At 34.6% G+C, this 15074-nt stretch overlaps 1 protein-coding gene across 7 annotated transcripts in view; it reads left to right on the forward strand.

Annotated features, from left to right (window-relative positions):
* Positions 1-15074, forward strand: part of NFXL1 (nuclear transcription factor, X-box binding like 1) — a 53087-nt gene that overhangs the window by 10507 nt on the left and 27506 nt on the right. For all 7 annotated transcript variants that reach the window (XM_049709452.1, XM_004268295.4, XM_049709450.1 and 4 more), the window contains 7 exons: positions 1132-1310; positions 1540-1701; positions 1804-1904; positions 2473-2587; positions 4223-4347; positions 4979-5101; positions 8477-8567. In XM_049709452.1, the coding sequence (XP_049565409.1) occupies positions 1132-1310; positions 1540-1701; positions 1804-1904; positions 2473-2587; positions 4223-4347; positions 4979-5101; positions 8477-8567 (896 nt within the window). The remainder of the gene's footprint in view (positions 1-1131; positions 1311-1539; positions 1702-1803; positions 1905-2472; positions 2588-4222; positions 4348-4978; positions 5102-8476; positions 8568-15074) is intronic.

Here is a 15074-nt window from a genome sequence, read left to right on the forward strand (position 1 = left end):
CCCCTTCAATTTCTTTTCCTCTCTCAGTATGAATAATGTCTAAAATTTGTCTGAGCATTTACTCTGTATATTAACAAACATGGAAGGATCTTAATCAGCTCCCCACAGGAAACTTGGAATATGCTTCATATTATATTATTAAGAAACAAGAAGAGAATTTTAATTAATTCCAATTAATTTCATCTATTTAAAAAGATAACCATGGATAGGCAGAGTTTCCCAAACTGTGTTTTCATTTTTTCTCTCTTCCTTTCTTTTTAATTTTAATGAAAACAAACAAATAAACAAAAAACTACAGGTGTATATTATCCAATCTTATTAAATTTTCTATATTTATTATGTTAGTTTGGCTTCTAGGACTAAAACTGCTTTATTTTAATCTTGATAGGTAAAAATCTGCTTTAGCAGAGAATGTGCAACAGTATTTCAACTTTTCTTTGACCTAGGTGCATTTGAAATATATATATTTTGTATTAGATGTTGAGAAATACGAAATTCTTTGTTTATTTTCACACATTTTTCCCCGTAATTCTAGATTTTAAGTCATGTTTCTTGCTGCTGTATTACCTACCTATAACCGATGTCTCTCTTCTTCTTGCTATTACTAATACATTTTGCTTATTTGTAGACCACCCAACCAAACTTTTAAAACATTGAACTTTATAAAATTGGAATGAATATCTCAAGAATAAAGTTCAGGTTGTTAGTAGAAAGCTAATGTTGCTTTCTTTTGTAGCTGTATTTTAGATATGTGTTGTTTAATATGGTAGCAACTATCCACACGTGGTTATTTAAATTCTTAAAAATTATGAAATAGAAAATTGTTTCTTCCTCAGTTGTATGCAATAGCCACATTTCAAGTGCTCACTAGCCATGTGTGGCTAATGGCCACTGTGTTAGACGTGACAGGTATAGAACACTTCCATCATCTCAGGAAATTATTGGACAGAGCTCTTCTAGATGGTTGAAATTGATTTTAGTAAAATCTTGTTTCTTACTAATATAAAGATGGAGCAGAGGTTACATTAACATAAAACTGATTGTGTATACTCTGTTATTAAGTATATTTATATTTCTGCCTCATGTCACTTTTATAATTGAAATTAACTTCAGCAATTTCATTCTTCATAGTCCAAAATGTAGGTTTGAATACAAACAATCTGACACACCTAGTAGGTACTACTGCTATTGTGGCAAAGTGGAAGATCCACCTTTAGATCCGTGGCTTGTGCCTCATTCATGCGGCCAAGTATGTGAGAGAGATTTTAAACCTCCTTGTGGCCATAAGTGTTTACTCCTCTGTCATCCAGGTGAGTTATATATTATATTTCTAATTGTGGGTCGTTATTTCTTCTCATGTTGAAGTAAAAAAAATTGTGAGAGTTGAACTCAGAACTTAAGTTTACATAAGAAAATATTGGAAGGGATTGCCTTTTAAAGTATCAGTATGGAAAGCTTTAGAAATTACTGATAGGTGTAGGAACTGAAAATTTTTACTTTTGACTTCTGATTTTTTTTCCCCCTTTCATTGGATTCTAGGTCCATGCCCTCCTTGTCCTAAGATGGTCACAACTACTTGTTATTGTAAGAAAGCAAAACCTGTCCCTCGTCGGTGCAGTGCTAAGGAATGGTCCTGTCACCTGCCATGTGGACGGAAATTGCTTTGTGGACAACATAAATGTGAAAATCCTTGTCATGCAGGTAAAAGGTCATACCTGTTAGGTGTTCCGGCCTTAAGCAGAAGTCAAAGCAGTCTGTGTTGCTTTTATAATATTCCATGCTAATTTATCATTTTGATTTTAGGAAGTTGCCCACCCTGTCCAAGAGTTAGTAGGCAAAAGTGTGTCTGTGGCAAACAAGTAGCTGAAAGAAGTTGTGCAAGTCCACTGTGGCACTGTGATCAAGTAAGTGTATATGCATTTTGAGGAGTGGGTGTTAAAGTATACAGAAGCATAAACAATTAGAAATGCTAATGAGGTTTAGTTGGATAAAAGGAGAGGAAGAATAGCAACTCAGATGCATTATATTCATGTTTTAGGCAACTTTTTCAATTTAATATCATTTTAATTTTTTTTCAAATTAACAGCTATTTGTTGAATTTTGGATTTAGTACGTATGTACTTTCCTCTTTTCCCTCTTCTTGAGTTAATCCAATTGGAAGTAGTATTGATTCTGTAGATTGTCTTAGAATTGGCATGGTTTTAGTACCATTTGGAAATCTTTGGTGGATGACCATGTGAAACTGCATGTTCTTTTTCCTTTATTACATTCTAAAAATATACTCCCTGGCACATAAGAAATGTGTATGTATATGCTTATGCATATATACATATGATACCTATGTAAGATATAAAGCATAATAATTTGAGGAATCTAAAGAAGTTGCTTATTTGTGACTGAGAAATGATTATGTCATGTACAAAGTCTTCTGTTAACTTTTAAGTCGTTAGTGCTTATTGCATTTTATTTTAGGTATGTGGGAAAACACTGCCATGTGGTAATCATACGTGTGAGCAAGTTTGCCATGTAGGTGCTTGTGGAGAATGTCCTCGATCTGGGAAAAGGTTCTGTCCCTGTCAGAAGTCAAGTAAGACTTTTAAAAAAAACCTTTAATGGGGTTATAATTATTTATCATGCTAATTAGAGTACTTTCCTAATTAAATTAGATTTCTCTGGGAGCTCATAATGTAGTTTCAATAATAATACAAATTTGATATTAGATTTCTGTACATTTGGATGAGAGGACAATATAGCATAGTGGATTAAGAACTCAGATTTTGGGCCCAAACTTCCTGAGCCTCTGAAATGGGGGGCTTGTCAATCTCAGACCAACTGCTTTTCAGTCCATCAAAGCACATTGAAGGTGTACCTTTGGTTTCCATCTGTACCCCCTCCCAACTCCCCAGTTCTTTCAACCAGTGAGGAAAAGTCATTTGGGGAAGTAAATGTCAATAAACTGCTCTGCATGCTGATAAAGAAAGAAACAAACAAACAGACAAAAAAACCCAGAAAAAAACTGTGAAGTAGAGTGAAAATAATAGGCTGTTTTTCGAGATTCATTATTTTCAATTATCCAAGGGTCACCATTCTGAATAGTGTGCGGACACATGTAAATCTGTTTAAATAAGATTATGATGAACGTAAGTGTTCCAAGATATGTTCCTTTTAGTTCCTCTCCCCTTCTCCCTTTCTTTTTTTCCGTCCATGAATAAATCTCTGGTAAAATTTGAAGAAAAAAAAAAATGACTAGGCATATGTGGGTTCAAATCTCACCTTCATGAACTGCAGTTTTCTCAAGTTAAATGGGGACAGTAATAGTACCTTCTTTATAAGATAATTGTGAGAATTAAATGATAAAATGCACGTAAAGTATTTAGTATAGTGGCCAGCACATAAAGGAAACCTAATAATTGTAAGCTATTGTTATTGTTGGGTATTAGATTATAGGTGAATTTAGTTTGGGCTACTTTGAGATAAAGGCATAGAAGGGTTACAGTTCGAGTTCACTTTCTTGACTCAGCACCAGTACCAGCACACATATTTATAAGATTATTGCAAACACTTGTTATAATATGTTTATGTTAAAGGTCAGTTTCATAGTTTTTAAGTCTAGGTCTATTTTTTTCCTCCATCCTATGAGGTTGTTTAGAGCAAATTTTTTTTATTCTATATATTGTAGAATTCTTCATAGTGGTTTACATGGGCTTACTGATTTCTTTAGAAAAGTATTTCTGAAATAGTTAGCTCATAAAAATATGCTTCATGGGGCTTCCCTGGTGGCGCGGTGGTTGAGAGTCCGCCTGCTGATGCAGGGGACACGGGTTCGTGCCCCGGGCCGGGAGGATCCCACATGCTGCCGAGAGGCTGTGCCCATGAGCCATGGCCGCTGAGCCTGTGCGTCCGGAGCCTGTGCTCCGCAATGGGAGAGGCCACAGCAGTGAGAGGCCCGCGTACCTCAAAGAAAGGAAAAAAAAAATATATATATATATGCTTCTTGTGAATGGTAACTTGTCATGTATCGAATTCTTTTTAAAAGGCATAAGCTTTACAAATATAGGGGTTATTTTCTTTAAAGTTAACTTTCCAATAAATATGTAGATGCAAAAGTTCATAGTCTGAAAGACCTGTCATTCTCTAGGAATCCAGAAGTACATGGCACGTTATTAGTACTTTATAATAATGTATGTTATTTTTAATATTGATTTTTTTTGTCTGCTTCTAGAGTTTTCTTTGCCTTGTACAGAAGATGTACCAACTTGTGGAGACAGTTGTGACAAAGTACTTGAATGTGGAATCCACAGATGTTCACAGCGTTGTCACCGAGGTCCTTGTGAAACATGTAGACAAGTTAGTCATGTCCTATAATGATTACTTTTAACAGCTATCTGTCATAATATGTCAAATGGGATTGTTTTGTAATTGTTTTCATAAACATCTGTGTCATGATCTAATATTTATGATGAAGCAGGAGAGTATGCCAGCAATTAAATCTGAAATTACCTTTTTTTTGTTTTGCTTGGTAAAAGTTTGAATGTTGTCATTTTTATAGACTAGTGTGGGGTTGTTTATCCTCAGAAGATATTCAAAGCAATGATGAATTAGGCCTAGGGATGATAGGGGAAAAAATGCCTAGATGTCATTCTGGTTTTCACATACTACTAGATAATCCAGTTTTCTTGTTTTCCTGAAACTAGATGTGTAGATGTTATTGTGTAACTAGATGTAAGGGATTTTAACGTGTGATGTTGTTTTACTATTTAATATCAAATTTTTACTAAATTTAATAATGGAAATTCTGTGAAGTCTTTTTGGAACAAACAAATGTCTTAGGAAATTCTCCTTTAGTTTTTTAAAAGTCTTTCATACAAAACAGTCTTAAAATTTTCTCTTTCATTTTTTAGTAATTATAGAGATTACAGTGTGAAAAAAATCATGTCAACGAAAGTCAATTTTAATAGCATTTATTTGATTCTTCCAGGAAGTGGAGAAGCATTGTCGTTGTGGAAAGCATACTAAACGAATGCCGTGTCATAAACCATATCTTTGTGAAACTAAGTGTGTTAAGTTGCGGGACTGTCAGAAGCATCAGTGTAGGAGAAAGGTAATAAGCTTGGAAAACTGATTTTAAAATTCTCTTGGATTTTTCATCTTTGGGCCCATGATAAGTGCCATCTTGACTTGTTCCTCAAATATTTAGGCATATTCTTTGCTTTCCATATGAAATATTAATAAATATTCTACATTATTGTTTGTATTAGTGGGAAATCTTACAAGGTTTTTAAATAACAAGGGTCTCTTTTTGTCCTGTGCATAATTCCTTCTACTTGGTTCTTTGGCTGTTTCTGTTCCCTGACTTTATTATTATTATTTTTTTTAAATAAATTTATTTATTTATTTATTGGCTGCATTGGGTCTTCGTTGCTGCACATGGGCTCTCTCTAGTTGCGGCGACCAGGGGCTACTCTTTGTCGCAGTGTGTGGGCTTCTTATTGCAGCAGAGCACAGGCTCTAGGCACACGGGCTTCTGTAGTTGTGGCACGCGGGCTCAGTAGTTGTGTCTCACAGGCTCTAGAGCACAGGCTCAGTAGTTGTGGCACACGGGCTTAGTTGCTCCGCAGCATGTGGGATCTTCCCAGACCAGGGCTTGAACCCGTGTCGCCTGCATTGGCAGGTGGATTCTTAACCACTGCACCACCAGGGAAGTCCCTGTTCCCTGACTTTAAAACATCATAGCAGTGTTAGTGGTAGTTTGTTTGGCATGTTAGAGGCTTAACTTCTGCTGTTCAGATCTTATTTATAGAATCTTGGTTCAGTATAAGGTCAACTGGAAAATTTTATTGAATCTGTAGATTTGAAGTTTTTTTGAGTCCCTTTTATTATGAATTATCCCTCTATCTCTGGTAAGATACTTTGTTCTTAAATCTATTAAATATAGTGATTTCAACTTTGTTTTGCTTAGTGTTCAGACAGTATATATTTTCCATTCTTTTACTTTGAACTTATTCAAATCTTTATATTTGAAGTGGATTTCTTATAGACAGCAATTAGATAATTGTTTTATTTAGATAATTATTTTATTTTAAATCTTTATCGTTTAATTTGGGTGTAGATCATTTACATTTATTGTGATCTTTAATAAAATGGTTGGATTTAAGTCTGTAATTTTCTATTTTTTCATCTGTTCTTTGTTTCTTTTCCCTCTTTTTGTGTCTTCTGTTTGAGTGTTGTCTTTCAATAATTCCATTTTACCTCCTTTATTCGATTCTTACACATTTTATACCCATGTATTTTATAAACCTCAAATATGTTGTTTTTATTTTTGCTTTAACAGGTATCTTTTAAAGAGTGTGAAAAAGTAAATAGTCTTTTATATTTATCATCAAACTCATGATTTTTGGTGCTTTTCATCCTTTTATATAGATTCAGGTTTCTATCTGATTTCATTTTCTTTTGTCTGAAGGACTTCCTTTAACATTTCTTGTAGTGCTCGTCATGAATTCTTGCAACTTTTGTGAACTGTCTTTAGCCTTTGTTTGTGAAAAATATTTTTACTGTAGAATTTTAGTTTGACAATTTTTTTCCCATTCTTTAAACACGTTGCTCCACTATCTCTGTTATCTTGGTTCCTCTGTATGTAATGTATCTTTTTTCTTTGGCTATTTTTAAAGATTTTTCTCTTTATCATTAGTTTTCAGTAATTTATTTGTGATGTTCCTTTGTATAGCTTTCTTCATGTTTCTTTAGTACAACTTTTGTTGAGCTTCTTGTATGTCTTTATAGTTTTCATCATATTTGTGAAATTTTCAATCTTTATTTCTTCAAATATTTCCCCCACCCATTGCCTACTGAGACTCCAGTGACAGGTATGTCATGCTGCTTGAAGTCCCATAGGTCACTGATGCTACATTTATTATTTAGTCCTTTTAATTTTCATATTTAATGTTATCTTATATTGTTTGTCTTCAAGTTCTCTAATTTTCTTCTGCATTGTCTAATCCCATTGTTTATCCCATCCTGTGTTTCTTCGTCTCAGACAGTATTTTTTCATCTCTGAGACTTAGAGTTGTGACTTTTTCTATATCTTCCATGTCTGTCCTTTTCATGCTCATGCTCTCTTCTGTCTTCTTGAATATAAGTGAATAGGTTATACTTCAAATGCCTATTTTAATGTCCTTGTCTACCAATTCTGTCATCTATCATTTCTGGGTCTATTTTTGTTGATTGAGTTTTCTTTTCCTTTTGGGTTATTCTTTACTGCTAGGTGACTTTTGATTGGTTTCCAGACATTATAAACTTTGTGCTTTGTGCTACCACTTCTCCACAAATTCTAACCACACTTGCCTCTCTGAACTATGAATTTTGTCTCCTTAACTTGGTAAGACCACTGGACTCTGCTTGTGATCTTTTTCCTTGTGTCCAGGTCTAAGCTTGTGCTATCATAGGACTCACCTTGTTTGTGTCTGTTCTCATAGGGGTTTCTGTCCTGTGCTGCCTAGTTGTCTAATGTCTAAAAACTGCTGTTTCAAATATTTTGTCTGATTTTCTAGTTGTTTAAGGCAGGAGAGTAAATCTGGTCATTATTACTCATCATGGTGAGAAACAAACATCTAAAGGCTTATTCAAGTTGTGGACCACATAACCTCCTTTTTTCCCACTGCCACTGGGAAAGTGATAGGCACATAGTATTACTTGGTAAATATTTGCTTAATTGAATGAACTATTTTAACTTTTAATTGCTTTTCAATAACGTGTACTTTGTTTTGAGCTATTTTTATATACTGAAACTTGTTCTGAAGTAGGTTACAAACCCAAGTTTCTTTAAGAAAATTGTAGTCTGTATTTCCTTTCCAAAGTTTGTCAAGGAGTTAGAATGGCAAGATGGAACTTTAAGTAGTTACCTTGTGTTCATGAATGAAAATTGGGACAGGTCATAGACAGCTATATTTCTCACAGATTGGAAATCAGGGAGTAACAAAACAGCGCTAGAAGCAATTAGCCTATCTCTCCTTCTTTCCTTTAGTTAGTCTCTGACTCTTTGGTTTGAAAATAACTGCCAAACTAATCTATATATTGAATGGGTTTTATTGTAATTAAATTTTAAAAATAGCCAGATTATTTGCCTGAATTGACTATAGGGTTTGACCAGATCCATTCCTGTGGTTAATGTTGTCAATTTCTGTGTAGATAAGTAGAAGAGAAACTATCTTATGGAACTATTTTAAGTCATAGAATAATTAACTAAAGGGCAAGAAAATTTAGCTTGACTTCACTAAATTAGGTCATTGTCTACTTAAACTTATAAGTTCTTAGTACAACGTATTCTACACAAGAATGTTGATATTCTTGAATACTTTTATTCTTATAGTGAAAAGAACTATCTTTTGATTTCCCTAAGTTCTGTGAATAACTAGTAATGACATTCATATTACGTACGGTTTTCAAATTACCTGTTCTTTATGTATTGCTTTCCCTTCAGTGTTGCCCTGGAAACTGTCCACCTTGTGATCAAAACTGTGGACGGACTTTAGGATGTAGAAACCATAAGTGTCCATCTGTCTGCCATAGAGGTAAAATTTAACAACAGCTGTAATTTTATGTTTATATTTACATAGTGCTTTCTCGTTGATAGAGAGCTTTCACATTTATTATCTTACTCTTAGCAATCTTGAGAAGTTAGAGCAGTTGCCACTATCTTTATTTTATGGATGAGGAAATTTAAGCTGAAGAGGATTCAGTGATTTACTTAGGGAAATATCTAGTAAGGCATTATAGCCAAGATTTGAACCCACACCTTTTGAATATAAACTTCTGTTCTTTCAATAATACCATGTTGTTTCCTTACTTCTACCCAACCTTCCCCACATAGATTTTAAGTTAATTAATAGGTTTTTCAGTAGTATTTTGAATTTTAGACATTGATATGAAATTAAGTCTAGTAAAGGATTGTATATATTCTGTCCAGTGGTTCTCAAAATTTTTGGTCTCAAGGACCTTTTACACTCTTTTTGGACCCAAAGACCTTTAGTTAATGTGGATTTTATCTGCTGATATTTACTGTATTTGAAATTAAATTAAAATATAATAATATTTATTATTTTATTGAAAAATAGTACCATAGTACCCATTACATCTTAATACAGTAACTTTTTTGTGAAAAATAGCTACTTTCTAAAAAAAAGTTTAGTGAGAAGAATGATACTGTTTTACATTTTTGCAAATGTCTTTAATGTCTAGCTTAATAGAAGATAGCTGGATTCACATATCTGCTTCTGCATTCAATCTGTTGTGATAATCCCTTGTCATATAGCTTCTGGAAAATTCTAATCTATGTATATAAATTCTTGCAGACCACCTGAAAGGGTCTCAGGGGTGCCTAAGTTATTAGAGATTGAAAACTGAGTTAACTTTACTCATTTGGAGTATGTTGGTATGAAATGGAATCTACTGAAAGATAGTATAAGGTAGTGGAAAGAGCATGGGTTTAAATTAAGAGGTCCTGAGTCAAAAGTGAACATAGTGTTGGGTTGGCCAAAAAGTTTGTTTGGGTGTTTCCATATCTGTGGAAAAACCTGAACGAATTTGGCCAACCCAATAACAGCTTTGTGACCTGGGAAAAACTACTGTACTGTTTTTTGTTGTCTTCCTTTGGGATTAGGTGGATACTAGATATCTCCCTTAATGTCTTAATCCTTTCAGGAATCTTGGAAGGTATTAGTGTTGTTTTGTAAAAGGAGGAAGCAGGCAAAGAGACTGTTGGCCCAAGGTCATAGAACTAGTTGCAGGGTCAGGATGTGAACCCAAAGTTTAGTAATATTTCCGTTATACCATATTGCCTCCCCATTAGGAAAAATGGCAGATGTATTAACCCCATAGGCATTTCCCTGTGGATGTTCTCTGATTTGTCAGTGTCTTTATTTTTATTTATATATATTTTTTAACATCTTTATTGGAGTATAATTGCTTTACAATGGTGTGTTAGTTTCTGCTGTATAACAAAGTGAATCAGCCATACATATACATATATTCCCATTTCTCCTCCCTCCTTCATCTCCCTCCCACCCTCCCTATCCCACCCCTCTAGGTGGACACAAAGCACTAAGCTGATCTCCCTGTGCCATGCAGCTGCTTCCCACTAGCTATCTATTTTACATTTGGTAGTGTATATATGTCCATGCCACTCTCTCACTTTGTCTGAGCTTCCCCTTCCCCTTCCCCGTGTCCTCAAGTTCATTCTCTATGTCTGCATCTTTATTCCTGTCCTGCCCTTAAGTTCTTCAGAAGCATTTTTTTTTAGATTCCATATATATGTGTTAGCATACAGTATTTGTTTTTCTCTTTCTTACTTCACTCTGTATGACAGTCTCTAGGTCCATCCACCTCACTGCAAATAGCTCAACTTAGTTTCTTTTTATAGCTAAGTAATATTCCATTGTATATATGTGCCACATCTTCTTTATCCATTCATCTGTCGATGGACACTTAGGTTGCTTCCATGTCCTGGCTCTTGTAAATAGTGCTGCAATGAACATTGTGGTACATGACTCTTTGAATTATGGTTTTCTCAGGGTATATGCCCAGTAGTGGGATTGCTGGGTCGTATGGTAGTTCTATTTTTAGTTTTTTAAGGAACCTCCATACTGTTCTCCATAGTGGCTGTATCAGTTTACATTCCCACCCACAGTTCCCACCCAAGAAGATTCCCTTTTCTCCACACCCTCTCCAGCATTTATTGTTTGTAGATTTTTTGATGATGACCGTTCTGACTGGTGTGAGGTGATACCTCATTTTGGTTTTAATTTGCATTTCTCTAATAATTAGTGATGTTGAGCATCCTTTCATGTGTTTGTTGTCAATCTGTATATCTTCTTTGGAGAAATGTCTATTTAGGCCATATGTGCCAGAGCCACAGCCAGCATCGTTCTCAATGGTGAAAAGCTGAAACCGTTTCCACTAAGATCAGGAAGAAGACAAGGTTGCCCACTCTCACCACTATTATTCAACATAGTTTTGGAAGTTTTAGCCACAGCAGTCAGAGAAGAAAAAGAAATAAAATGAATCCAAATCAGAAAAGAAGAAGTAAAACTGACTGTTTGCAGATGACATGATACTATACATAGAGAATCCTAAAGATGCTACCAGAAAACTACCAGAGCTAATCAATGAATTTGGTAAAGTAGCAGGATACAAAATTAATGCACAGAAATCTCTTGCATTCCTATACACTAATGATGAAAAATCTGAAAGAGAAATTAAGGAAACACTCCCATTTACCACTGCAATAAAAAGAAGAAAATACCTAGGAATAAACCTACCTAGGGAGACAAAAGACCTGTATGCAGAAAACTGTAAGACACTGATGAAAGAAATTAATGATACAAACGGAGAGATATACCATGTTCTTGGATTGGAAGAATCAACATTGTGAAAATGACTATACTACCCAAAGCAATCTACAGATTCAGTGCAATCCCTATCAAACTTTCAATGGCATTTTTCACAGAAGTAGAACAAAACATTTCACAATTTGTATGGAAACACAAAAGACCCCAAATAGCCAAAGCAATCTTGAGAAAGAAAAACGGAGCTGGAGGAATCAGGCTCCCTGACTACCGACTATATTACAGAGCTACAGTAATCAAGACAGTATGGTACGGGAACAAAAAGAGAAATATAGATAATTGGAACAGGATAGAAAGCCCAGGGGTAAACCCACGCACATATGGTCACCTTATTTTTGATCAAGGAAGCAAGAATATACAGTGGAGAAAAGACAGCCTCTTCAATAAGTGGTGCTGGGAAAACTGGACAGCTACATGTAAAAGAATGAAATTAGAACACCCCCAATACCATACACAAAAATTAACTCAAAATGGATTAAAGCCTTAAATGTAAGGCCAGACACTATAGAACTCTTAGAGGAAAACATAGGCAGAACACTATGACATAAATCACAGCAAGATTCTTTTTGACCCACCTCCTAGAGAAATAGAAATAAACCAAAAGTAAACAGGACCTAATGACACTTTAAAGCTTTTGCACAGCAAAGGAAACCATAAACAAGACAAAAAGACAAACCTCAGAATGGGAGAAAATACTTGCAAATGAAGCAACTGACAAAGGATTAATCTCCAAAATATACAAGCAGCTCCTGCAGCTCAATATCAAAGAAACAAACAACCCAATCCAAAAATGTCAGTGTCTTTATTTATTTATTTTTGCGGTACGCGGGCCTCTCACTGCCGTGGCCTCTCCCATTGCGGAGCACAGGCTCTGGACGCGCAGGCTCAGCGGCCATGGCTCACGGGCCCAGCCACTCTGCGGCATGTGGGATCATCCCACACCGGGGCACGAACCCATGTCCCCTGCATCGGCAGGTGGACTCTCAACTACTGCGCCACCAGGGAAGCCCAAGTGTCTTTAAATTGTAAAGTTTAGAACTGGTTTTTTGGTTCTCATGTAAAAGGATTTTATTTCCTTTTGTAGTCATAGTATATCACTGACCCATTAAATTTGAATTTCATTAACATTCTAAAGTTAGTCATTCGTTCAATTGTATTTTTGAGTGTCTACTAAGCACCAGGCACTGGAATTACGAGTGAACAATTTTGACAACGTACCTGCTTTTATGGAGCTTATTTTTTAATTCTCCCTCAATTAGAATACAAGTAAATAATCACATTAATATAGAATATCAGATAGTGACAAGTATAGAAAGAAAATTAGAGTACAATTAAAATTGTGATAGTTGGGATGGTATATACTGTTTTATATAGTGTGGTCAGAGTAGGACTCTGAGAGAATGACATGTGTGGGGAATCCTGAGAGAAGTAGGGATCAAGCCCTGGGGAAATGGGGATGGGGTAGTTTGATTACAGAGGCCTTGAGATAGGAACATTTGAAGGAGGACTGAAGTGGTTGCTCAGGGGGACACATGTCAGGAGATGAGGTCAGAGAGATGGTGCAATAAATGATTGCTGGGGAAAGGAGAATATGTATAGGGCCTTGGAGACCACTGTTAAAACATAGCCTTCACTTTAAGTTGAAAACCTGACTAGTTGTATGACCATTAAAGAAATTGGATCAGTAGTTTAGAATTTTCTCACCAAGAAAACACCAGGCCTAGTTGATTTTTACATATGATTTTTAACAAATGAACATTTAAAGTATGTATAAGTTTAATCTCTTTGTGAACTATTTGATAGTGTATGTAAAAAAGTAATGTGTTCCAGCTCATTATATCATCTTTCAAGGAAAGTAAGGGAAAATTACAGGCCAATCTTAACTGATGAACATGTTTGTAAAATATTAAAGTTTTTGCCACTCAAATCCAGCTATCTGGTACTACAGTATTAGCTATCCAAAACCTTAATGTATCATAACCAAGTTGGGTTTATTGCAGTAATGTATGGTTGGTTTAAGATTAGTAAATCTAATAACATGTTTCCATCACATTAACAGATTAAAGGAGAAATGAGATCATTTTAGTAAATGTCTGAAAAACAGTTGATAAAATTCAGCATCCATATATGATGAAAACTTAACTAGAAATGGAAGAGAGCATCCTTAACCTGATATAGAGTATCTGCAAAAAGGGCAGAGCACACATCATCCTTAGTGGAGAAATGTTGAAAGCATATCTCCCTCTTGTATTATTTTGAAGCAAATCCCATAAATACTTCAGTATGCATCTCTGAAAGATGGATTCTTAAACTGAAAATAGTTAATGTTTCTTAATATCAGCAAATATCTGGTGTTCACATATCTTTTTGTCTCATAAATGCCTTCATTTTTTACTTCAGTTTGTATGACTGAGAAACCTTAATAAGATTGACATTGTAGTTGGTTGATGTCTCTAAAGTCTATGAATCTGTAATTTCCCTCTTCTATAATTTTCCATCTTTTTATATATTTTCCTTTGTCACTTGTTTAAGAAATTAGGTTGCTTTATTTAGTTTCACAGAGTCTGGATTTTACAGATTGCATCTCCGTAGTATTATTTGACATTTTCCTCTGTTTTCTATAAACTGTTAGTGGGACTAGAGGTTTGATCAGATCCAGGTTCAATTATTATTAATTATTTTTTGGCAGAATGTTTATTTTTTAAAAAAGAAACTTAGTAGCCCCTAAAAAAAATTTACCTTAATGGAAAGTGTATGAAGATACCGTTGTGCAACTCTTACCATTTGTTTAATACTCAGTTACATAAGATACATAGAATCATTATTTTATGTCATTTTCCATTATTCTAGATACCTTCATAATCAAGTTGTACTGTAACTCATAGGGGGAGGGTGCTATGTGCATGTTTGCGCTGTGAATATATGAAAGCTTGGCTTATAGTTCTTTAAAGCTTAAGGCCTTCTATGGTTATGGTTCTAGAATTACTGGACTTTTGACCGATTAGTCACTGTATTTATACTCTGTATGCTTTTTCATTTAAAAAATATTATCACTGAAGTTACATGAATTTATGTCATGTTGTACAGGTGTCTGTAATGAGTTCATTAGGAAAACTGTTCAGGGAAATTATCCCTTATTCTCAAGATTTAATTTTAAAAAAGGAAAAGTGATGCTGTAGTTTAGGGCAGCAAAAAGGTTATGTTTGATAAGTTTCTCTTTGATTGCTGAAGGTGAATGAAAATTATCATTGTTAAGTATGGAAATTAATATAATGTACTGAGTAAGAACTGACATAAATGTCACTATTAAATTTTTAAAAAGTGTGACATCAAATTTTCTTTTGGTAAGACCAAAATAAAGTTTGATCATGTGAGTCAGGATAACTTGGCTTGCATTACCATCAAGATAATACTTTACTGGATTATACTTATCAAAACACTGAAGTATAAATTTGGTAATTTGTATAATACACATGTGTTTTTTCCCTGTGGTGCTTTTTACTTTATTTCTTTTTCTGCAATCATTATTTGAATCAAAATTCTTAACCTCTTCTGTTTTAGGGAACTGTTTTGAACTAATAGAGGCTTTTAACCAGACTATTTTTCATCATTAATCTGTTTTTTATCAGGTTAATTGCTATTCAGTATTTTGCTTGGACCTGACACCTAGGCAGC

This window comes from Orcinus orca, chromosome 4 (assembly GCF_937001465.1).
Source record: "Orcinus orca chromosome 4, mOrcOrc1.1, whole genome shotgun sequence".
NCBI lineage: Eukaryota > Metazoa > Chordata > Mammalia > Artiodactyla > Delphinidae > Orcinus > Orcinus orca.